This window comes from Petromyzon marinus, unplaced genomic scaffold, assembly GCF_048934315.1.
Source record: "Petromyzon marinus isolate PM22_M1 ecotype Great Lakes invasive population unplaced genomic scaffold, UKy_Petmar_22M1.pri1.0 PM_G_Scaffold_10, whole genome shotgun sequence".
NCBI classification, from domain to species: domain Eukaryota; kingdom Metazoa; phylum Chordata; class Hyperoartia; order Petromyzontiformes; family Petromyzontidae; genus Petromyzon; species Petromyzon marinus.
Genome location: NW_027422651.1, coordinates 47,677 through 72,435, shown reverse-complemented (window position 1 = coordinate 72,435; position 24,759 = coordinate 47,677). Strand labels below are relative to the sequence as shown.

Genomic DNA, 24,759 nt, shown 5'->3' with positions numbered 1-24,759 from the left:
AGCAATCACGTCATCCAGAGAGCGGCCAGCAGTAATCAGTATTGTGTCATCTGCAAAAAGATTTACCCTGGAATGATCCAGGTCAGTGCCCAAGTCATTGACATAAAGAGAGAACAAAAGGGGGCCGAGGATGGAACCCTGTGGAACCCCTTTTGTTATCTTCACACTGTTTGACCTCCAACCATCTGTGAATACAGTTTAGGTGCGAGAAAAGAGGTAATTTTGTAACCATTTTACTGTGTTTTCGGAAAAACCGAGGCAACTTAATTTACTAAGCAGGGTGTTGTGGTCTACTGTATCAAAACCTTTGGACAGGTCTAGAAAAAGACAGGTACAGTACTGCTTCTTATCAAGGCTAGTGTAAATGTGATTCAGAGAGTCTAACGCAGCAGATGTGGTGCTGTATTTTTTCCCGAACCCAGATTGTTTTAGATGTAGTAGATTGTTGGTGGACAGGAAACTGCTAATTTGGTAGGTCAATAATTTTTCAAAAAATTTCATCAACGGGGACAAAATTGAGATAGGTCAGTAGTTATTTGGATCATCTTTAGGGCCCCCTTTGTGAAGTGGACGGACATAGGAATGTTTCCATTCTAGAGGAACTGATGCTTCTTTGATGGACAGGTTGAAAATATGGGCTATAGGTTTGTATATTAGGTGACCAACAGTTAGTAGAGCAAAGACGGGAATACTATCTGCTCCAGTAGAGAAAGACCCTTTGAGGAAAGACAGTTGTTTCAGAACATTACTTTTGTGGATTGTCTGGAAACTAAATTCGTTTAATGTTTGGACAGGGGTGTAGGAATTTGCATGAGCAGAGGTGACTCCCAATACATTATAAAAAAGATTACCAGCTTCAGAAAAATGAAGGTTAAAATTGTCAACTATTTTTTTGGGATCTGAAAAATATTTCCCCATTTCGGTTAAGCTCAATGGGCAGATTGTCTGTTTTGGATGCCTTTTCGATATATTTGTTTTCCAGAAAATCCTGGCATTTCCATGTGATTCCAGGAGAGTGGAGGAAAAGTAGGCATTTTTTGCATGCCGTATTTTTTTGACGCATCTATACCTTAAAATCCTGTATTCTAGCCAGTCATTGACCAAATTACTTTTCTGAGCACATGCCCAAGCCTTGTCCCTAGTTTTCATTAGCTTTGTAATCAAGGATCAAACCATGGTGGGCGGTTGCATTTAGTTTTAAATCTAACCAACGGAGCATGTTTGTTAAGAATTTGGAGAAACGTGTACCTGAAGGTCTCCCAAGCCGTAATCTAGTTGGGGATATCACAGACCTTGTCAATATCCGAGTGAAGCACATCATTAGCAAATGCCTGAGTGCTGAAGTGTTTCATAGAGTGCTTCTCAACCAATTTAGGGGGGGCATTGGGTCTGGCTGATGATCTCACTCCAAAAATGAAGGAGTGATCTTTAAGGTTATTACCCAGAACACCAGTCAGTGTGAAATTGTGAGGGGCATTTGTCAATAGGACGTCAAGCAGAGTTGATTGTCCCGAATGTTTTAGGTTGGGTCTTGTGGGGACATTTATTAATTGAAACAGATTAAATTCATCTGCAAAATTTGTGGCCACGGCCGGCGGGTTTAGCCAATTCCAATGTAGATCACCCACTAAAACTATTTCACCTTTAGGGAGGCCCCCAAAAAGCTCTCTAAGTGCAGACGCAGCTTCAACATCCTTCCCACTAGGCGGTCGATAGCAGCACACTACCAATATCTGTTGATTATTTGGGAGAGTTATTTTGAGAGCGAAACCTTCAAAGCAACATTTTTTAAACAAGGAGTGAGCTAGTGAACAAGCTCCTCAGCCGCTACCATTTCAGTCTCCGACCGCCAGCGCTTCCTCTGCGTCTTCGCCATCAACAACTCCAAGTCCTTCGAGGACATCCACCAGTACAGGTGGGTCGGTGTGTGTGTGTGTCGGACTTAACGCATCCACAAGTACAGGTGGATGTGTGTCGGACTTAGTGCATCCACAAGTACAGGTGGGTCGGTGTGTGAGTGTGTCGGACTTAGTGCATCCACCAGTACAGGTGGGTGTGTGTGTGTTGGACTTAGTGCATCCACAAGTACAGGTGTGTGTGTGTCGGACTTAGTGCATCCACAAGTACAGGTGTGTGTGTGTCGGACTTAGTGCATTCACAAGTACAGGTGTGTGTGTGTCGGACTTAGTGCATCCACCAGTACAGGTGGGTCGGTGTGTGTGTGTGTCGGACTAAGTGCATCCACAAGTACAGGTGTGGGTGTGTGTCGGACTTAGTGCATCCACAAGTACAGGTGTGTGTGTGTGTGTCGGACTTAGTGCATCCACCAGTACAGGGGGGTCGGTGTGTGTGTGTGTCGGACTTAGTGCATCCACAAGTACAGGTGTGTGTGTGTGTCGGACTTAGTGCATCCACAAGTACAGGTGTGTGTGTGTGTCGGATTTAGTGCATCCACCAGTACAGATGGGTCGGTGTGTGTGTGTCGGACTTAGTGCATCCACAAGTACAGGTGTGTTTGTGTGTCGGACTTAGTGCATCCACAAGTACAGGTGTGTGTGTGTGTGTGTCGGACTTAGTGCATCCACAAGTACAGGTGTGTGTGTGTCGGACTTAGTGCATCCACAAGTACAGGTGGGTGTGTGTGTGTCGGATTTAGTGCATCCACCAGTACAGATGGGTCGGTGTGTGTGTGTCGGACTTAGTGCATCCACAAGTACAGGTGTGTGTTTGTGTGTCGGACTTAGTGCATCCACAAGTACAGGTGTGTGTGTGTCGGACTTAGTGCATCCACAAATACACGTGGGTGTGTGTGTGTCGGTGGTGGGTGGCTTACTGCAGCTACCATATCATGTGTCTTCTGCTGGAAGAAATAAAGCCTCCAGTTAAATTTGTGACTTGTTACACTGGTCTACAGCCAAAATGCTTTCGAGAAATAAACATGTAGCCCAACTTTACTAATTCTGTGTCACTGAGCTGTCCACTTGACACTGATGTTCTGCTGTGTCTGTTCCACCTGAAGAAGGAGAGTTGTGTTGCCTCCGAAACGTCGTGATTTAATTGTTTTCTTTTGTTTTATTTTATTTTACCTCCGTGACTCCACCGTACAAATTGATTCTCATTGTTTCGTGAGGAGTCGACTCCTTTTTAATCGCATCAAGAATCGACTCCCATTGACGTGCACGGGGAATCGGATTGTAGAGTTGTATTAGAAATCGATTGCTCATTGAATTGCATGAGGAATCGACTTAGAGTCTGAATCAATTCCTTGTCGACTTGTGTTTGGAACCGGTTCGTCGTGTGGAGTTGGATCCGGGTCCGGGGGGTTCAGCATCGCCTGGTGAGATTACACTCAACACTCACCACTACTCACCACTAGTACACTCACCACTACTCATCACTAGTACACTCACCACTACTCACCACTAGTACACTCACCACTACTCACCACTAGTACACTCACCACTAGTACACTCACCACTCACCACTAGTACACTCACCACTACTCACCACTCACCACTACTCACCACTAGTACACTCACCACTAGTACACTCACCACTAGTACACTCAACACTCACCACTACTCACCACTACTCACCACTAGTACACTCACCACTAGTACACTCACCACTAGTACACTCACCACTCACCACTAGTACACTCACCACTCCCCACTAGTACACTCACCACTAGTACACTCACCACTAGTACACTCACCACTCCCCACTAGTACACTCACCACTAGTACACTCACCACTACTCACCACTACTCACCACTAGTACACTCACCACTAGTACACTCACGACTAGTACACTCACCACTAGTACACCCACCACTCACCACTAGTACACTCACCACTCACCACTAGTACACTCACCACTCACCACTAGTACACTCACCACTAGTACACTCACCACTACTCACCACTCACCACTACTCACCACTCACCACTAGTACACTCACCACTAGTACACTCACCACTACTCACCACTACTCACCACTCACCACTAGTACACTCACCACTAGTACACTCACCACTACTCAACACTCATCACTACTCACCACTACTCACCACTCACCACTAGTACACTCACCACTACTCACCACTCACCACTACTCACCACTAGTACACTCACCACAAGTACACCTACCACTCACCACTACTCACCACTAGTACACTCACCGCTAGTACACTCACCACTAGTACACCCACCACTCACCACTAGTACACCCACCACTCACCACTACTCACCACTCACCACTAGTACACTCACCACTCACCACTACTCCCCACTAGTACACTCACCACTAGTACACTCACCACTAGTACACTCACCACTCACCACTAGTACACTCACCACTAGTACACTCACCACTACTCACCACTACTCACCACTAGTACACTCACCACTAGTACACTCACCACTAGTACACCCACCACTCACCACTAGTACACTCACCACTCACCACTAGTACACTCACCACTAGTACACTCACCACTCACCACTACTCACCATTCACCACTACTCACCATTCACCACTACTCACTAGTACACTCACCACTAGTACACTCACCACTAGTACACTCACCACTCGCACTCACCACTAACCACTAGTACACTCACCACTAGTACACTCACCACTACTCACCACTCACCACTAGTACACTCACCACTAGTACACTCACCACTACTCACCACTCACCACTAGTACACTCACCACTAGTACACTCACCACTACTCACCACTAGTACACTCACCACTAGTACACTCACCACTCACCACTAGTACACTCACCACTAGTACACTCACCACTACTCAACACTCATCACTACTCACCACTCACCACTACTCACCACTCACCACTAGTACACTCACCACTACTCACCACTACTCACCACTAGTACACTCACCGCTAGTACACTCACCACTAGTACACCCACCACTCACCACTAGTACACCCACCACTCACCACTACTCACCACTCACCACTAGTACACTCACCACTCACCACTAGTACACCCACCACTAGTACACTCACCACTAGTACACTCACCACTCACCACTAGTACACTCACCACTAGTACACTCACCACTACTCACCACTACTCACCACTAGTACACTCACCACTAGTACACTCACCACTCACCACTAGTACACTCACCACTAGTACACTCACCACTACTCAACACTCATCACTACTCACCACTCACCACTACTCACCACTCACCACTAGTATACTCACCACTACTCACCACTCACCACTACTCACCACTAGTACACTCACCACAAGTACACCTACCACTCACCACTACTCACCACTAGTACACTCACCGCTAGTACACTCACCACTAGTACACCCACCACTCACCACTAGTACACCCACCACTCACCACTACTCACCACTCACCACTAGTACACCCACCACTCACCACTAGTACACTCACCACTACTCACCACTCACCACTAGTACACTCACCACTCACCACTACTCCCCACTAGTACACTCACCACTAGTACACTCACCACTAGTACACTCACCACTCACCACTAGTACACTCACCACTAGTACACTCACCACTCACCACTACTCACCATTCACCAATACTCACCATTCACCACTACTCACCACTAGTACACTCACCACTAGTACACTCACCACTCACCACTAGTACACTCACCACTAGTACACTCACCACTAGTACACTCACCACTCACCACTAGCACTCACCACTAGTACACTCACCACTAGTACACTCACCACTACTCACCACTCACCACTACTCACCACTCACCACTAGTACACTCACCACTAGTACACTCACCACTACTCACCACTACTCACCACTAGTACACTCACTACTAGTACACTCACCACTACTCACCACTAGTACACTCACCACTAGTACACTCACCACTCACCACTAGTACACTCACCACTAGTACACTCACCACTACTCAACACCCATCACTACTCACCACTCACCACTACTCACCACTCACCACTAGTACACTCACCACTACTCACCACTACTCACCACTAGTACACTCACCACAAGTACACCTACCACTCACCACTACTCACCACTAGTACACTCACCGCTAGTACACTCACCACTAGTACACCCACCACTCACCACTAGTACACCCACCACTCACCACTACTCACCACTCACCACTAGTACACTCACCACTAGTACACTCACCACTACTCACCACTCACCACTAGTACACTCACCACTAGTACACTCACCACTACTCACCACTAGTACACTCACCACTAGTACACTCACCACTCACCACTAGTACACTCACCACTAGTACACTCACCACTACTCAACACTCATCACTACTCACCACTCACCACTACTCACCACTCACCACTAGTACACTCACCACTACTCACCACTACTCACCACTAGTACACTCACCGCTAGTACACTCACCACTAGTACACCCACCACTCACCACTAGTACACCCACCACTCACCACTACTCACCACTCACCACTAGTACACTCACCACTCACCACTAGTACACCCACCACTAGTACACTCACCACTAGTACACTCACCACTCACCACTAGTACACTCACCACTAGTACACTCACCACTACTCACCACTACTCACCACTAGTACACTCACCACTAGTACACTCACCACTCACCACTAGTACACTCACCACTAGTACACTCACCACTACTCAACACTCATCACTACTCACCACTCACCACTACTCACCACTCACCACTAGTATACTCACCACTACTCACCACTCACCACTACTCACCACTAGTACACTCACCACAAGTACACCTACCACTCACCACTACTCACCACTAGTACACTCACCGCTAGTACACTCACCACTAGTACACCCACCACTCACCACTAGTACACCCACCACTCACCACTACTCACCACTCACCACTAGTACACCCACCACTCACCACTAGTACACTCACCACTACTCACCACTCACCACTAGTACACTCACCACTCACCACTACTCCCCACTAGTACACTCACCACTAGTACACTCACCACTAGTACACTCACCACTCACCACTAGTACACTCACCACTAGTACACTCACCACTCACCACTACTCACCATTCACCAATACTCACCATTCACCACTACTCACCACTAGTACACTCACCACTAGTACACTCACCACTCACCACTAGTACACTCACCACTAGTACACTCACCACTAGTACACTCACCACTCACCACTAGCACTCACCACTAGTACACTCACCACTAGTACACTCACCACTACTCACCACTCACCACTACTCACCACTCACCACTAGTACACTCACCACTAGTACACTCACCACTACTCACCACTACTCACCACTAGTACACTCACTACTAGTACACTCACCACTACTCACCACTAGTACACTCACCACTAGTACACTCACCACTCACCACTAGTACACTCACCACTAGTACACTCACCACTACTCAACACCCATCACTACTCACCACTCACCACTACTCACCACTCACCACTAGTACACTCACCACTACTCACCACTACTCACCACTAGTACACTCACCACAAGTACACCTACCACTCACCACTACTCACCACTAGTACACTCACCGCTAGTACACTCACCACTAGTACACCCACCACTCACCACTAGTACACCCACCACTCACCACTACTCACCACTCACCACTAGTACACTCACCACTCACCACTACTCACCACTAGTACACTCACCACTCACCACTACTCACCACTAATACACTCACGACTCACCACTACTCACCACTACTCACCACTAGTACACTCACCACAAGTACACTCACCACTCACCACTAGTACATTCACCACTAGTACACTCACCACTCACCACTAGTACACTCACCACTAGTACACTCACCACTCACCACTAGTACACTCACCACTAGTACACTCACCACTAGTACACTCACCACTCACCACTAGTACACTCACCACTAGTACACTCACCACTACTCACCATTCACCACTACTCAACACTCACCACTACTCACCACTAGTACACTCACCACTAGTACACTCACCACTAGTACACTCACCACTCACCACTAGTACACTCACCACTAGTACACTCACCACTAGTACACTCACCACTACTCACCACTAGTACACTCACCACTAGTACATTCACCACTCGTACACTCACCACTAGTACACTCACCACTAGTACACTCACCACTACTCACCACTAGTACACTCACCACTAGTACACTCACCACTACTCACCACTCACCACTACTCACCACTAGTACACTCACCACTAGTACACTCACCACTACTCACCACTCACCACCACTCACCACTACTACACTCACCACTACTCACCACTCAACACTCACCACTACTCACCACCACTCACCACTACTACAGTCACCACTACTCACCACTCACCACTAGTACACCGCTGTGTCTGTTCCACCTGACGCAGGAGACTTGTGTTGCCTCCGAAACGTCGTGATTTAATTGTTTTATTTTGTTTTATTTTATTTTTCCTCCGTGACTCCACCGTACAAATTGATTCTCAACATTGTTTCGTGAGGAGTCGACTCCTTTTTAATCGCATTAAGAATCGACTCCCATTGACTTGCACGGGGAATCGGATTGTAGAGTTGTATTAGAAATCGATTGCTCATTGAATTGCATGAGGAATCGACTTAGAGTCTGAATCAATTCCTTGTCGACTTGTGTTTGGAACCGGTTCGTCGTGTGGAGTTGGATCCGGGTCCGGGGGGTTCAGCATCGCCTGGTGAGTTTACACTCACCACTACTCACCACTACTCACCACTAGTACACTCACCACTACTCATCACTAGTACACTCACCACTACTCACCACTAGTACACTCACCACTCACCACTAGTACACTCACCACTAGTACACTCACCACTCACCACTAGTACACTCACCACTAGTACACTCACCACTACTCACCACTAGTACACTCACCACTAGTACACTCACCACTAGTACACTCACCACTACTCACCACTAGTACACTCACCACTAGTACACTCACCACTACTCACCACTAATACACTCACCACTAGTACACTCACCACTACTCACCACTCACCACTACTCACCCCTATTACACTCACCACTACTCACCACTAGTACACTCACCACTCACCACTAGTACACTCACCACTAGTACACTCACCACTAGTACACTCACCACTCACCACTACTCACCATTCACCACTACTCACCATTCACCACTACTCACCACTAGTACACTCACCACTAGTACACTCACCACTCACCACTAGTACACTCACCACTACTCACCACTAGTACACTCACCACTACTCACCACTCACCACTAGTACACTCACCACTAGTACACTCACCACTACTCACCACTAGTACACTCACCACTAGTACACTCACGACTAGTACACTCACCACTAGTACACCCACCACTCACCACTAGTACACTCACCACTCACCACTAGTACACTCACCACTAGTACACTCACCACTCACCACTACTCACCATTCACCACTACTCACCATTCACCACTACTCACCACTAGTACACTCACCACTAGTACACTCACCACTCACCACTAGTACACTCACCACTACTCACCACTAGTACACTCACCACTACTCACCACTCACCACTAATACACTCACCACTACTCACCACTCACCACCAGTCACCACTAGTACACTCACCACTAGTACACTCACCACTACTCACCACTCACCACTACTCACCACTAGTACACTCACCACTAGTACACTCACCACTCACCACTAGTACACTCACCACTAGTACACTCACCACTACTCACCACTAGTACACGCACCACTTCTCACCACAAGTACACTCACCACTCCCCCACTCCCCCTCCCTCCCCCCCAGGACGAGGGACTTTGTCACCACCATGGCCAACGCGGCCTTCCTGTCTCACGCTCCGCACCCTGTCCCTGATGCTGCCCCTGCTGCTGCTGCCCCTGCTGTCCCTGCTGCTGCTGTCCCTGCTGCTGCTGTCCCTGCTGCTGCCGCACTGCCGCTTGGCTCCCCGCTGTGCCGCTGGTGGCTCGGCTTCCTGGGCGCTCTCAGACGCTGCTGCTGCTGCTGCACCACCACCAACACCACCGCCGCTGGCTGTGGTGTTGGTGGTGTTGGTGGTGGTGGGGGTGGTGTTGGTGGTGTTGGTGGGGGTGGTGGTGGTGTTGGTGGTGGTGGTGTTGTCGGTGGTGGTGGAGGTGGTGGTGTTGGTGGTGGTGGTTGGTGGTGGTGGGGGTAGTGGTGGTGTTAGTGGTGGTGGCGTTGGTGGGGGTGGTGGCCGTAGTGTTGGTGGTGGTGGGGGTGGTGTTGGTGGTGGTGGCGGTGGTGGTGGTTGTGGTGGCGGTGGTGTTGGTGGTGGTGGTGTTGGTGGTGGTGGTGGTGTTGGTGGTGGTGGGGGTGGTGTTGGTGGTGGTGGTGTTGGTGGTGGTGTTGGTGGTGGTGGGGGTGGTGTTGGTGGTGGTGGTGTTGGTGGTGGTGGTTGCGGTGGTGGCGGTGGTGGTGGTGGCGTTGGTGGGGGTGGTGGCCGTGGTGTTGGTGGTGGTGTTGGTGGGGGTGGTGTTGGTGGTGTTGGTGGTGGTGGTTGCGGTGGTGGCGGTGGTGGTGGTGGTGGCGTTGGTGGGGGTGGTGGCCGTGGTGTTGGTGGTGGTGCTGGTGGTGTTGGTGGTGGTTGCGAGCAACCCGAGAAGTGGGCGGTGGGGGTGGTGAGGGCGGCTGGGACGCTGCGCTCACTCCTCACGCTGCTCACTGACCGTGAGGACGACGACCAGGTGAGACCACGCACAAGGATATGTGTCTGTGTGTGTGTAGGTCGACTCAGCCTCAAATGAGTACCTGGAGCGATGTGTAAACATCGCCGCTAGGGAGACAAAGGCGGCCGGGCATGGTGCTGGCCACCCACCCCCTCGTGTGCCGTGCTGGCCTTTAAAGGCGCTCGCTAACAGCACTTGCCCCTACAGTCTGTTAAGGCTATACGGGGTATCTTTGTCTGTGCGCGGCACGGGCTAGAGAAGAGATGGAGTGATGTGGTACAGGAGGACGTGGAGCTGAGTGGACTTGCCGATGACTGGTACCAGCGGTGTCAAGATCGGCCTCTGTGGAGGAGGCTCGTGAAGGACGCTGCTACTGGGCAGTTGGAGGCAGTCACCCTCCAACAACAACGGAGGGCGGAGGAGCGACGCTCACAACAACGAGCGGAACGCCGGGTGGCTAAAGCACAGCAGGTTGGCACAGGAGGGGGCACAGGTGGTGCATCAGCCAGTCATCTCAGTCAGTCGACCCGTGGCACCTGGGTCTGTCCCTTGACCTTCTGCCAGCGGGCGTTCGTATTATGAAATAAAAGGCATAATTTTTGTATGTAAATATCTTATCTATAAACGTCTCCGCGCGCGTGCGCTTGCGAGGGATTTGCCTCTCGAACCGTGGGGTTGACATCGAAAAAAATGTGCCAGCCAGCACGCCCTAAGCCCCACGGTGGGAATAGGCTCTTCCTTTTTCATGTCCGTCACCTTTAAATTAGTCACATTAGCGATTTCGTGGGATTTCGCTATATGAATTTATTTACTGCGCGACATTAACCGTACCAACTCACGCCAATTGCTTGGGGGGGGGAAGGGGGCGGTGGACCGCGCCAAGTGTTGTGCGTTCAGTGGAGCTCACACCGGACATTTTATTTCACGTGTTTAACAGAACACCCGGCAGCCGCCTCCCCCCAGGAGGGACCCCGGCGGATCCCAGGACACCCAACAGCCCCCTCCTGCTACGGGGCAAGGGATATTGCGACTGCCCCTACTGGACTATGTCAGCCCTTACAGGTAAGTTGTACACAGACCGTCGCTACACATAGCCCATACACGCCCCTCCCTACACTATTATCAAACAAATAAGTTGCCAAATATTACAATGATAATGTTCGTGCGCAGATAATAACTCGGGTTCATTGTTTACTATTCCCAAACAAATAAGTTGTCTGATATTACAATAATAATAATGTTTGTGTGCAGATAATAACTCGGGTTCATTGTTTACTATTATGAAACAAAGAAGGTGGCAGATATTACAATCACTTTCTTTGTGTGCAGAAAAATACTTTTTTAATTCTTAGGTTGCTACATGTTTCCTTTTTGAGCTGTGTTTTTATGACGCTGAGACCGTGCACTGCTAGTCTGTGATGTGGCTTGTTGCCTGTTGATTAATTCACGCCAGTGCACCGCCGCTATTATACACACTGCTAATTTTGCTTTTGCCCATTATGAGTGTATGCCAGTCTATAATCTGTTGCCTGCTTCTTTACCTCACTCATTGTACTGCCAGCCTTTCATGTCGACTGTATCCTGCTTTTTCAGCTGCTGCCCATATTGCCAGCTTTTTATGTCGACTGTAGCTATGCTTATGTCATTGAGTCGACGTACTGCCACTCTATAATCTAGACTGTAGCCTGCTTCTCAACTTACCTGTGCATACTGATGCTCATTCATGTACACTTATTTCAGCTGATTTCTTCTATGCATTTCTACTATTTCGATTGCTCACGTCACACTATTTGCTGATACGTAGTACTGCGATGCTCATAGCTGTGCCATCATCGGGGATTGCTGTGCACGTCGATGTGTGTGTGTGATTTGATGTGGGGAGCGATAGTGTAGCGGTTAGCGCACTGCGCTATGAACCTGGCGACCTGGGTTCGATTCCCGCTCACAGCCAACACCAGTGACGATTATCTGAACCGGTCCCGGGCCTCCCCTAGGTCGACTCAGCCTCTAAATGAGTACCTGGTGCGGTGTGTAAACATCGGCACTAGGGAGACAAAGGCGGTCGGGCGTGGTGCTGGCCACTCACCCCCTGGTGTACCGTTCTGGCCTTCATAGGTGCTCGCTAACAGCACTTGCCCCTACAGTCTGTTAAGGCTATATGGGGGATCTTTGTTTGTGATTTGATGTGTGTGTTTGAGTCCATACGTGTGTGCGTGTAGGACCATGCATGTGTCTGTCTTTTTCTAACGGACAACCCCCGATGTGTGTGTGTGTAGGTCGATGTGTGTGTGTGTCAGTCCAAGGGTGCGTGTCAGTCCATGTGTGTGTATCAGTCGATGTGTGTGTGTGTAGGTCGATGTGTGTGTGTGTGTCAGTCCAAGGGTGCGTGTCAGTCCATGTGTGTGCATCAGTCGCTGTGTGTGTGTGTAGGTCGATGTGTTTGTGTGTGTGTGTCAGTCCAAGGTTGCGTGTCAGTCCATGTGTGTATCAGTCGCTGTGTGTATGTGTAGGTCGATGTGTTTGTGTGTGTGTCAGTCCAAGGGTGCGTGTCAGTCCATGTGTGCGTGTCAGTCGCTGTGTGTGTGTTAGTCGATGTGTTTGTGTGTGTGTTAGTCAATGTGTGTGCATGGCTCCATGTCAGTGTGTAAGTCAATGTGCGTTTGTGTGTCTATGTGTGTCAGTTGATGTGTGTGTGTACGTCCATGTGTATGTGTGTCAGGCAAAACAACCCCCTACCTCCTCGCGGTGCCGGATGGGCAACTCTGTCGTGGACAGCGCTGTGGGGGGAGTTCCAATTTTGATTGGCTCCTCCCCTCATGGCATATGTGTCCACCACAGGGGCTAAACAGGGGCTCTGGACGGGTGCGAGGGGCTGGTAACCCCTCCACCTTCAATTAATTACCACAAAACCACGAATTAAACTGAAATATGTAACAACTAAGCTTGTGCCGGAGGCCCCGGGGGGCCAGGCGTCTATGACGTCTCCTGGCCAAACCCCAATTGGCGGAGCCAGGAGATTGAATACCTACCCTCGGGGCTACTCCAGAAACAACGAAAAGCCACTACGGGTGGCCACGTGGAATGTTCGAACGCTCACTGCAGAGGAGAGGCTGCCACTCCTCTGTCGGGAGCTGGACCGGTACCGCCTGGATCTATGCGGCATTCAGGAGGTCCGGTGGACCGGCTCTGGCTCCTGCCACCATGAGGGGTGGACAGTCCTCTACTCGGGGCAGCAGACTGCCAAACAACAGGGTGTGGGTCTTCTTTTGAACAAAAGAATGAAGGGGGCGTGGGAGCGTGGCGGTGAGGTGTGGGAAGCTGTAAGCCCCAGGCTACTTTGGGCTCGCCTTCCCATCAACCGGAGGCGAGGAATGGTGGTCGTGGTTACTTATGCCCCCACCGAAGATGAACATCCGTGGAGGGATGCAGGCAAAGCCGATGAGTCAGATGCCTTCTATGACCTCCTGTCACAGGTGCTGGCTAAAGTGGCCCCTCGGGATAGAGTCATCATGTTGGGTGACTTCAATGCCCGAGTTGGTCATGATACTGGCACCTGGTCTGGAGTGATTGGAGGGCATGGGCCAGATCAGCTCAATAACAACGGTAGGAGGCTGCTAGATTTTTGTGCAGCCCATGGGCTTGTAATTACCAACACGCTGTTCCGGCATCGGCGCATCCACACAACATCATGGATGCATGCCGGGTCCAAGCAAGAACATCTGCTGGACTACATAGTGACGGACCAGCGAATGTGAGCCCATGTCCTTGACACCAGGACCTACCGTGGAGCTGATCTGCCCTCTGACCATCGACTAGTCATCTGTAAGATGCGCCTGCCATTCTTCCACTCCGGTGGTGGGTGTACACCCAGGACCCCATTCCAACCTAAAGTGGCCTGGTCTCAGTTATCTGATGAAAGTTGCAAGCGAGAATTTCATCATCGCTTGCGGCTGGGATTGGCATCGTCCCCGACTCCTCCTGATGTCGAGGGTAAATGGGCGAGGTTTAGGACTGTGACTCATGCAGCTGCAATGGCTGCTTTGGGTACGCGGTCCAGACCTCCCCAGACACCCTGGATGACAGAGGAGTTGTTCAGGATGGTTGAGAAAAAACGACAGGCCCACTGTCATCGGCTACAGAATCCCCCGTCAGAGAATGAGGAGGCTTACCGCAGCCTTCGCTCGGAGGTTCGGAGAGCCGTGAGGCGCTGCAAGGATGGGTGGTGGTCGCGGGTTGCTGAGGAGATGGAGTCTGCCTCAGTGGCCCGTGATCACAAATCTCTATTTAACTCCATCAAAAAAGTAACCTGCAGCGCCACACCTATTACCATCATTAGGGGAAAAAACGGTGATCCAATTTCCGACCCCCAGGAACAGGTTCGCAGATTTGCTGAGCATTTCTGTGAGGTCCTGGGGGAGGGAAAATCCCTCAGCCAGGAAAACATCGTGGCACAAAGTGAGGATGACCCTGCTGAGGCTGCGGTGCCTCAAATATTGGATGAAGTCACCCCCTGTGAGTGGCTGGCTGAGGTGCCATCTGCTGAGGAAGTATTGAAGGCGATCCGGAGTCTGAGACCAGGAAAAGCAGCGGGCAGAGATGATCTCCCAAGCGAAATGCTGAGGGAGGGTGGCGTTTGTGCACAGACTGCCCTATATGATATCATAACAACAGTCTGGACCACTGGACGGGTTCCGCAGGATTGGAAGGATGCCCTGGTGGTCCCCCTTTTTAAGAAGGGGGACCGCACAGACTGTAACAACTACAGGGGCATCTCACTCCTCAGTGTGCCGGGAAAGGTCCTGGCAAGGATTATTCAGCATCGCCTTGCCAGGCACGCTGAGGAGAGGCTTGCGGAGCCCCAATGCGGTTTCAGGAAAGGGCGGTCCTGCACAGATGCCATATTTTCTGTCCGTCTGCTACAGCAGAGGTGTAGGGAATTCCAACAAGACCTACATCTCTGCTTTATTGACCTGGTCAAGGCCTATGATACCATCAGTAGGCCTGGGCTCTGGGTCGTTCTTCGTGCTTTTGGAGTACCTGACCCTCTGCTCACGATCATTAAGGACCTTCATGATGGTGAGCGGGCCCGGGTAAAACTACGTGGCCGGGAGTCAGAGCCATTCCCTGTACACCTTGGGGTGGGACAGGGATGTCCTCTGGCTCCCACATTATTTAACATCTATTTTGACCACGTAGTTCGTGAAGCCTTCAATAGCTGTACCGGGGGAATCTCCATATGGTACAGATATAATGGGAGGCTGATCGATGCCCGGGTGCGGTCAAGGGATGGCTCCCTATTGCTCAACCACGTTATGTATGCTGATGACTTGGTAATAGCTGCTCAGTCAGAGGAGGAGTTGGAGACGCTGCATTTGAGACTGGAGCGTGCCACTAAGAGGTGGGGCCTTACCATCAGCCCCACCAAAACTAAGCACCTGCCTGGGTATTTTGTACCATCGGACACTCCACCCCCACAACTCCCAATCGGTGATGGGGCAGTTGTGGAGAGAGTGGAGAGTTTCCCATACCTGGGCAGTGTGCTTATGACTGGCTCCAGTTTAACAGCAGAGGTCTCACTCCGAATCAGTCGAGCGGCAATTTCTTTTCATCCGTTGCGTAACGCTGTGTGGAAGCTACCTGGTCTGTCGCTCCGCACTAAGCTTCAGGTCTTCTCGGCCATGGTCATTCCCTCCCTTCTCTACGCTTGCGAAACGTGGACCCCCCTAATGGAACATCTTCGCCGGTTAGAAACATTTAGGCTGGCCTGCCTACGATCCATCCTGGGTTTAACCAGACTGGATTGTGTGAGGAGCTCACAAATCCTTGAAAGATCTGGGCAGGGTCCCATCGGTGAGCTCCTCCGGCAGGCAAGGCTGCGATGGCTGGGTCATGTAGGCCGCATGCCCAGCCACCGCATGCCGAAACAGCTTTTGTTTGGCCGGATTGAGGGGGCTAAGCGGGCGCGGCACGGGCTAGAGAAGAGATGGAGTGATGTGGTACGGGAGGACGTGGAGCTGAGTGGACTTGCCAATGACTGGTACCAGCGGTGTCAAGATCGGCCTCTGTGGAGGAGGCTCGTGAAGGATGCTACTGGGCAGTTGGAGGCAGTCGCCCTCCAACAACAACGGAGGGCGGAGGAGCGACGCTCACAACAACGAGCGGAGCGCCGGGTGGCTAAAGCACAGCAGGTTGGCACAGTAGGGGGCACAGGTGGTGCATCAGCCAGTCATCTCAGTCAGTCGACCCGTGGCACCTGGGTCTGCCCAGTGACCTCCTGCCAGTGGGCGTACGACACTTCACGTGGCCTCACGGTGCACATAGCCTGGCACAAGCGTCGTGGTGACGTCACCGCCACTTAGTGGCGAATGGCGGTTGTTGTTGTCTGTGTGTGTGTCTGTGTGTGTCTGTGTGTGTGTCTGTCTCTGTGTGTGTCTGTGTGTGTCTGTGTGTGTGTGTCTGTGTGTGTGTCTGTGTGTGTGTCTGTGTGTGTGTCCGGTGGACCGGTTCTGGCTCCTGCCACCATGAGGGGTGGACAGTCCTCTACTCGGGGCAGCAGACTGCCAAACAACAGGGTGTGGCTCTTCTTTTGAACAACAGAATGAAGGGGCGTGGGAGCGTGGCGGTGAGGTGTGGGAAGCTGTACGCCCCAGGCTACTTTGGGCTCACCTTCCCATCAACCGGAGGCGAGGAATGGTGGTCGTGGTTACTTATGCCCCCACCGAAGATGAACATCCATGGAGGGATGCAGGCAAAGCCGATGAGTCAGATGCCTTCTATGACCTCCTGTCACAGGTGCTGGCTAAATTGGCCCCTCGGAAAAGAGTCATCATGTTGGGTGACTTCAATGCCCGAGTTGGTCATGATGCTGGCACCTGGTCTGGAGTGATTGGAGGGCATGGGCCAGATCAGCTCAATAACAACGGTAGGAGGCTGCTAGATTTTGTGCAGCCCATGGGCTTGTAATTACCAACACGCTGTTCTGGCATCGGCACATCCACACAACATCATGGATGCATGCCGGGTCCACGCAAGAACATCTGCTGGACTACATAGTGACGGACCAGCGGATGCGAGCCCATGTCCTTGACACCAGGACCTACCGTGGAGCTGATCTGCCCTCTGACCAGCGACTTGTCATCTGTAAGATGCGCCTGCCATTCTTCCACTCCGGTGGTGGGTGTACACCCAGGACCCCATTCCAACCTAAAGTTTCCTGGTCTCAGTTATCTGATGAAAGTTGCAAGCGAGAATTTCATCATCGCTTGCGGCTAGGATTGGCATCGTCCCCGACTCCTCCTGATGTCGAGGGTAAATGGGCGAGGTTTAGGACTGTGACTCATGCAGCTGCAATGGCTGCTTTGGGTATGCGGTCCAGACCTCCCCAGAGACCCTGGCTGACAGAGGAGGTGTTCAGGATGGTTGAGAAAAAGCGACAGGCCCACTGTCATCGGCTACAGAATCCCACGTCAGAGAATGAGGAGGCTTACCGCAGCCTTCGCTCGGAGGTTCGGAGGGCCGTGAGGCGCTGCAAGGATGGGTGGTGGTCGCGGGTTGCTGAGGAGATAGATGCTGCCTCAGTGGCCCGTGATCACAAATCTCTATTTAACTCCATCAAAAAGTAACCTGCAGCGCCACACCTATTACAATCATTAGGGGAAAAAACGGTGATCCAATCTCCGACCCCCAGGAACAGGTTTGCAGATTTGCTGAGCATTTCTGTGAGGTCCTGGGGGAGGGAAAATCCCTCAGCCAGGAAAACATCGTGGCACAAAGTGAGGATGACCCTGCTGAGGCTGCGGTGCCTCAAATATTGGAAGAAGTCACCCCCTGTGAGTGGCTGGCTGAGGTGCCATCTGTTGAGGAAGTATTGAAGGCGATCAGGAGTCTGAGACCAGGAAAGGCAGCGGGCAGAGATGATCTCCCAAGCGAAATGCTGAGGGAGGGTGGCGTTTGTGCACAGACTGCCCTATATGACATCATAACAACAGTCTGGACCACTGGACGGGTTCCGCAGGATTGGAAGGATGCCCTGGTGGTGTTACAGTCTGTGCGGTCCCCCTTTTTATGAAGGGGGACCGCACAGACTGTAACAACTACAGGGGCATCTCACTCCTCAGTGTGCCGGGAAAGGTCCTGGCAAGGATTATTCAGCATCGCCTTGCCAGGCACGCTGAGGAGAGGCTTGCGGAGCCCCAATGCGGTTTCAGGAAATGGCGGTCCTGCACAGATGCCATATTTTCTGTCCGTCTGCTACAGCAGAGGTGTAGGGAATTCCAACAAGACCTACATCTCTGCTTTATTGACCTGGTCAAGGCATATGATACCATCAATAGGCCAGGGCTCTGGGTTGTTCTTCGTGCTTTTGGAGTACCTGACCCTCTGCTCACGATCATTAAGGACCTTCATGATGGTGAGCGGGCCCAGGTAAAACTATGTGGTCGGGAGTCAGAGCCATTCCCTGTACACCTTGGGGTGCGACAGGGATGTCCTCTGGCTCCCACATTATTTAACATCTATTTTGACCACGTAGTTCGTGAAGCCTTCAATAGCTGTACCGGGGGAATCTCCATATGGTACAGATATAATGGGAGGCTGATCGATGCCCGGGTGCGGTCAAGGGATGGCTCCCTATTGCTCAACCACGTTATGTATGCTGATGATTTGGTAATAGCTGCTCATTCAGAGGAGGAGTTGTCGACGCTGCTGCTGAGACTGGAGCGTGCCACTAAAAGGTGGGGCCTTACCATCAGCCCCACCAAAACTAAGCACCTGCCTGGGTATTTTGTACCATCGGACACTACACCCCCACAACTCCCAATCGGTGATGGGGCAGTTGTGGAGCGAGTGGAGAGTTTCCCATGCCTGGGCAGTGTGCTTATGACCAGCTCCAGTTTAACAGCAGAGGTCTCACTCCGAATCAGTCGAGCGGCAATATCTTTTCATCGGTTGCGTAACGCTGTGTGGAAGCTACCTGGTCTGTGGCTCCGCACTAAGCTTCAGGTCTTCTCGACCACAGTCATTCCCTCACTTCTCTACGCTTGCGAAACGTGGACCCCCCTAATGGAACATCTTCACCGGTTAGAAACATTTAGGCTGGCCTGCCTACGATCCATCCTGGGTTTAACCAGACTGGATTGTGTGAGGAGCTCACAAATCCTTGAAAGATCTGGGCAAGGTCCCATCGGTGAGCTCCTCCGGCAGGCACGGCTGCGTTGGCTGGGTCATGTAGCCCGCATGCCCAGCCACCGCATGCCGAAACAGCTTTTGTTCGGCCGGATTGAGGGGGCTAAACGGGCGCGGCACGGGCTAGAGAAGAGATGGAGTGATGTGGTACAGGAGGACGTGGAGCTGAGTGGACTTGCCGATGACTGGTACCAGCGGTGTCAAGATCGGCCTCTGTGGAGGAGGCTCGTGAAGGACGCTACTGGGCAGTTGGAGGCAGTCGCCCTCCAACAACAACGGAGGGCGGAGGAGCGACGCTCACAACAACGAGCGGAGCGCCGGGTGGCTAAAGCACAGCAGGTTGGCACAGTAGGGGGCACAGGTGGTGCATCAGCCAGTCATCTCAGTCAGTCGACCCGTGGCACCTGGGTCTGCCCCGTGACCTCCTGCTAGCGGGCGTTCTACACTTCACGTGGCCTCAGGGTGCACATAGCCTGGTACAAGCGTCGTGGTGACATCACCGCCACTTAGTGGCGAATGGCGGTTGTTGTTGTGTGCAAGCGGATGCCTAAACAGCTAGAGAAGAGATGGAGTACACAGCAGGCGTCAGGTTCGGGATCGAATCCACGACCTCCTGTATACCAGGCGAGGGAGTCAACATTTTATTGATTGGCTGTGTCGGGTGGAGGAGGGCCCGAACGCACACACACGCGCGCGTCCACAAGAGATCTTGATCCCAAAAAAAACAAATTACGAATCGTCTTCTCGGGCGGCATCTTTGCTCCCTTATACACCGCAATCGATTAGGGCGGCATCTTTGCTCCCTTATACACCGCAATTGATGATGCTATCCAGGAGGGCACGGGACGGATGCGCGTTTGTTTTTTCTCGAGTGCCACCGAGAACTCGTCTCTCGGCAGCGCGCGAGGAACCAACGCAACTGCCGTGGCCTTCTTAGGAAATGCGTCCTCATGGACATGACCTCCGAACAAGTGACCGATTGACATTTTACAACGAAAATAGATGAACGCTGTTCGAACAGAGGGCAGTAGTGATAATAACGATGTGATTCAGTTCACCCGGGGGGGAATTCCTCGCCGAGTCTCAAGGCTCTTATTCAAGAAGGGGTTTGTGAGATTTTTGCACACAGAGTTGTAATAAGTTTTTTTCTTTTCTGGAAGATTTGCTGTTTTATCACAGGATGTTTCCGTTACGCGTCGTCGCTTTAAGATGTTTCTCTGTTCATATTTTGTTTGTTGCGGTTGCACCCGAACTCAAGAGCCGCATGACTCACAGGGCTATACACCTAATAAATGAAACTTGAAACTTGATTGGACTTGCCGATGGCCGCTACCAGTGCTGTAGATGTAGATGCCACTGGTTCTTCACGTTCTGCAGATGCAGATGCCATTGGTTCTTCACGTTCTGTAGACGTAGATGCCACTGGTTCTTCACGTTCTGTAGATGTAGATGCCACTGGTTCTTCACGTTCTGTCGATGTAGATGCCACAGGTTCTTCACTTTCTGTAGATGTAGATGCCACTGGTTCTTCACGTTCTGGAGATGTAGATGCCATTGGTTCTTCACGTTCTGTAGACGTAGATGCCACTCGTTCTTCACGTTCTGTAGATGTAGATGCCACTGGTTCTTCACGTTCTGTCGATGTAGATGCCACTGGTTCTTCACTTTCTGTAGATGTAGATGCCACTGGTTCTTCACGTTCTGCAGATGTAGATGCCATTGGTTCTTCACGTTCTGTCGATGTAGATGCCACTGGTTCTTCACGTTCTGCAGATGTAGATGCCACTGGTTCTTCACGTTCTGTCGATGTAGATGCCACTGGTTCTTCACGTTCTGCAGATGTAGATGCCACTGGTTCTTCACGTTCTGTAGATGTAGATGCCACTGGTTCTTCACGTTCTGCAGATGTAGATGCCACTGGTTCTTCACGTTCTACAGATGTAGATGCCACTGGTTCTTCACATTCTGCAGATGTAGATGCCACTGGTTCTTCACGTTCTGCAGATGTAGATGCCACCGGTTCTTCATGTTCTGCAGATGTAGATGCCACTGGTTCTTCACATTCTGCCAATGTAGATGCCACCACTGCCATTTATTGTGCGTGGAGGTTGAACTTACGACTCTCATTCCAAACGGGCAACTGGACAAATGGGATAGGTTTTTTTTATTATCTCTAAAAGTCCTGAAGTTGAATATTTGTAAGTAGAGTAGTGCCTGTACAAACACGGGTGAACGTTTCCCCGCAGCGGCGTCGCTGAATTAGACCGGCGGCCACGATGAGCTGGGGCTACCTCACACATCTGCTGGAGGAGGTTCATCGGCACTCCACCTTCCTGAGCAAGCTGTGGATCACCACCTTCGTCATCTTTCGCGTCGTTCTCACGACGGTCGCCGGCGAGTCCATCTACTACGACGAGCAGGGCCGCTTCTCGTGCAACACGGCGCAGTCCGGTTGCGAGAACGTCTGCTACGACAGCTTCGCCCCGCTCTCCCACGTCCGCTTCTGGGTGTTCCAGATCATCGCGGTCGCCACGCCCACCATCCTGTACCTCGGCTTCGCAGTGCATCGCATCACCAGGTACCGAGGTTCTCGGAGGGAGTTTTCACAGTGGGGGGGGGGGGGGGGGGGGCTACGGTGGAAATTTGAATGGCTGCCCGCAGTTGGAAATGTTTTAATTTGTTTTTTAATTAGGTTGCGCCGTCGATTTGGTCACGAGTTTGAACGGTGAAAGTGCCGGCAAGGTTTCCCCTTGACTTAGGAACGGAGTTCCGTTCCCGAGCCCCCCCGTCGGTACGTCCGAACGGCTAGTTCAGTTCGGGAGGGCGAATGTGCGCTGTGTTTAAACACGCACACGGTCAGCGTCGTAAAATATTCTGCGATTCAACAGCAAAAAGGGAAGCATTGTTAAACTCTTCAACAATAAGAAATATAATACATTTGCATGCGATATTATAATTGCACATGTATAAAAGGCAAAGTTGTGAGTATGTGTCTGTTCAAAATGTTTAGCGTACTTCCCGACATGCAACAAACTTGAAATTTGCCATGTGGGTACTTTCCATACTGTACACCATGCAAACATAAAAATACACTTGTTTTTTTTGGGGGGGGGGGTGGGGAAATGACGATGAAGTGTGGCGAGAATCGATATCTGGTGAGCTTTGTGGTATCGATTAAACAGGAATAGGCTGATTCTAAAGAAATCTACAACCTTCGATTCCTTTGCGCGATCTAAAGAATCGAATCTTGGCGCACGAGCGTACGTTTTTTTACGCCGCGCGTTGGGTTTCATTTTAGTTTTTACGAATGAGGCAATGATCAAAGTTTTTTTTTTCCATTTGTATATGTTATGTTTTTAAGTTTTGAGAAGTTTTTCAATATATGTTTTCCCCCGGGCAACGCCGGGTGCTTCCCGCTTAGTAGTAAATAAAGCGTCAAATTTTAAAGGAAGGTAAATATTTTCACTTACCTCGAGTCCCGACGGTGGCTCGCTCGTAGCGAGGGGTGAAACTTCGACGCCGCCGCCGCTCTCTGTCGTGGTAGGATCGAGTACAAGCGAGACGAACAAACTAAGCGAGCCAAGCGAACCGGCGGCCCCGACCGCGTGATTGAAGGCACGGAGAAAGAGGAGGAGGTGGAGGTGGAAGAGGAGGTGGAGGAGGAGGGTGAAGAAGACGGCGAGGGGAAGCAGCACAACGAGCGGTGGAGGATCAAGACGGACGGCCTGATGGTGGCCTACACCCTCCAGCTGCTGGCCCGCACGCTGGCCGAGGTTGGCTTCCTGGTGGGGCAGTACCTGATGTATGGCTTGGAGGTGGCCCCGCGCTTCGAGTGCGTCCGTCACCCCTGCCCGCACCGGGTCGATTGCTTTGTGTCGCGCCCCACGGAGAAGACCGTCTTCCTTCTGGTCATGTACGCGGTCGCCGGTCTCAGCCTCCTGCTCGAACTGTCCGAGATTGCCTACCTGGGGCTGGGCACCATCCACGACTCGCTGAGCGGGTGGTGCCCGCGCCGGCTACGGAGCAGGTGGGGGGCCTCGACGGCGCGGTTGGCCACGGTCGGCTATGCGGGGGGAGGGGTGGGGGGCGGAAAAAGTTCGGCGCGCGGACGGAGGTTGTCGGCTTCGGCGTTGGATCGCGAGAAACGAAAGCGTCGTCTCGTCAAAGCCGCCAACTTGTAGTAGCGGCGTTGCGTCACGGAAACGAAACGTGCCGGGTCGCTACCGGCTCGACACTCGCCGGCTGCGTGTCAGAGAGTGACCCCCAACTACGCCTACAATTCGAGTTTCCGTGACGTTTCGCCGATGATGACAACAGCAAAAAAACATCATGGGACCTCCCTTGCCAGTAACAAGATATAAGAATTTGTTTTACCCTTTTTTAGCAGTAAAACAGCTGTGTGAACGTGATAACACCAAACGTAAACCTCTTGCAAGGAATCATCTCACTGCATTGGCCACACACACGGTACTTGTAATGAACATGCAAACAGAAACACGCTCTGGTAGTCTATGATGATGCATTGTCTTTGAAACTGATTGTTCCACACCAGAGACAGCTTTCTTTAGAGCCTCGTGTGTCTCACCCCGAGCTGTCAATGTCTTCGTAGTGGCATTGTCCTCTCATCTAACACTGTTTGAGACTAGGCTCTAAACAAAGCTGTCTCTTATTTTTGGTTCTTTCGCTAAAGTCACGTGGAAGGGAAATAATATTGGTTCCGTCAGCTCCCCAACCGCTATATATATAGATGATGTGTGTAGTTT

The 24,759-nt window shown here is 51.3% G+C and overlaps 1 protein-coding gene and 1 long non-coding RNA gene across 2 annotated transcripts; both read left to right on the top strand.

The window, feature by feature from the left end:
- Positions 1-10,691: 10,691 nt before the first annotated feature.
- LOC142908635 (uncharacterized) lies at positions 10,692-12,168 on the top strand. Its single transcript, XR_012931887.1, has 3 exons — positions 10,692-10,831; positions 11,138-11,284; positions 11,751-12,168. It is a non-coding gene; the product is annotated as an uncharacterized LOC142908635 (long non-coding RNA).
- Positions 12,169-22,246: 10,078 nt separating this feature from the next.
- Positions 22,247-24,177, top strand: LOC116937935 (gap junction gamma-1 protein-like). Its single transcript, XM_032945089.2, has 2 exons — positions 22,247-22,574; positions 23,541-24,177. Exons 1-2 carry the CDS (start codon positions 22,273-22,275, stop codon positions 24,175-24,177), a joined length of 939 nt encoding a protein of 312 aa, XP_032800980.2. The 5' UTR covers positions 22,247-22,272.
- Positions 24,178-24,759: the final 582 nt, after the last annotated feature.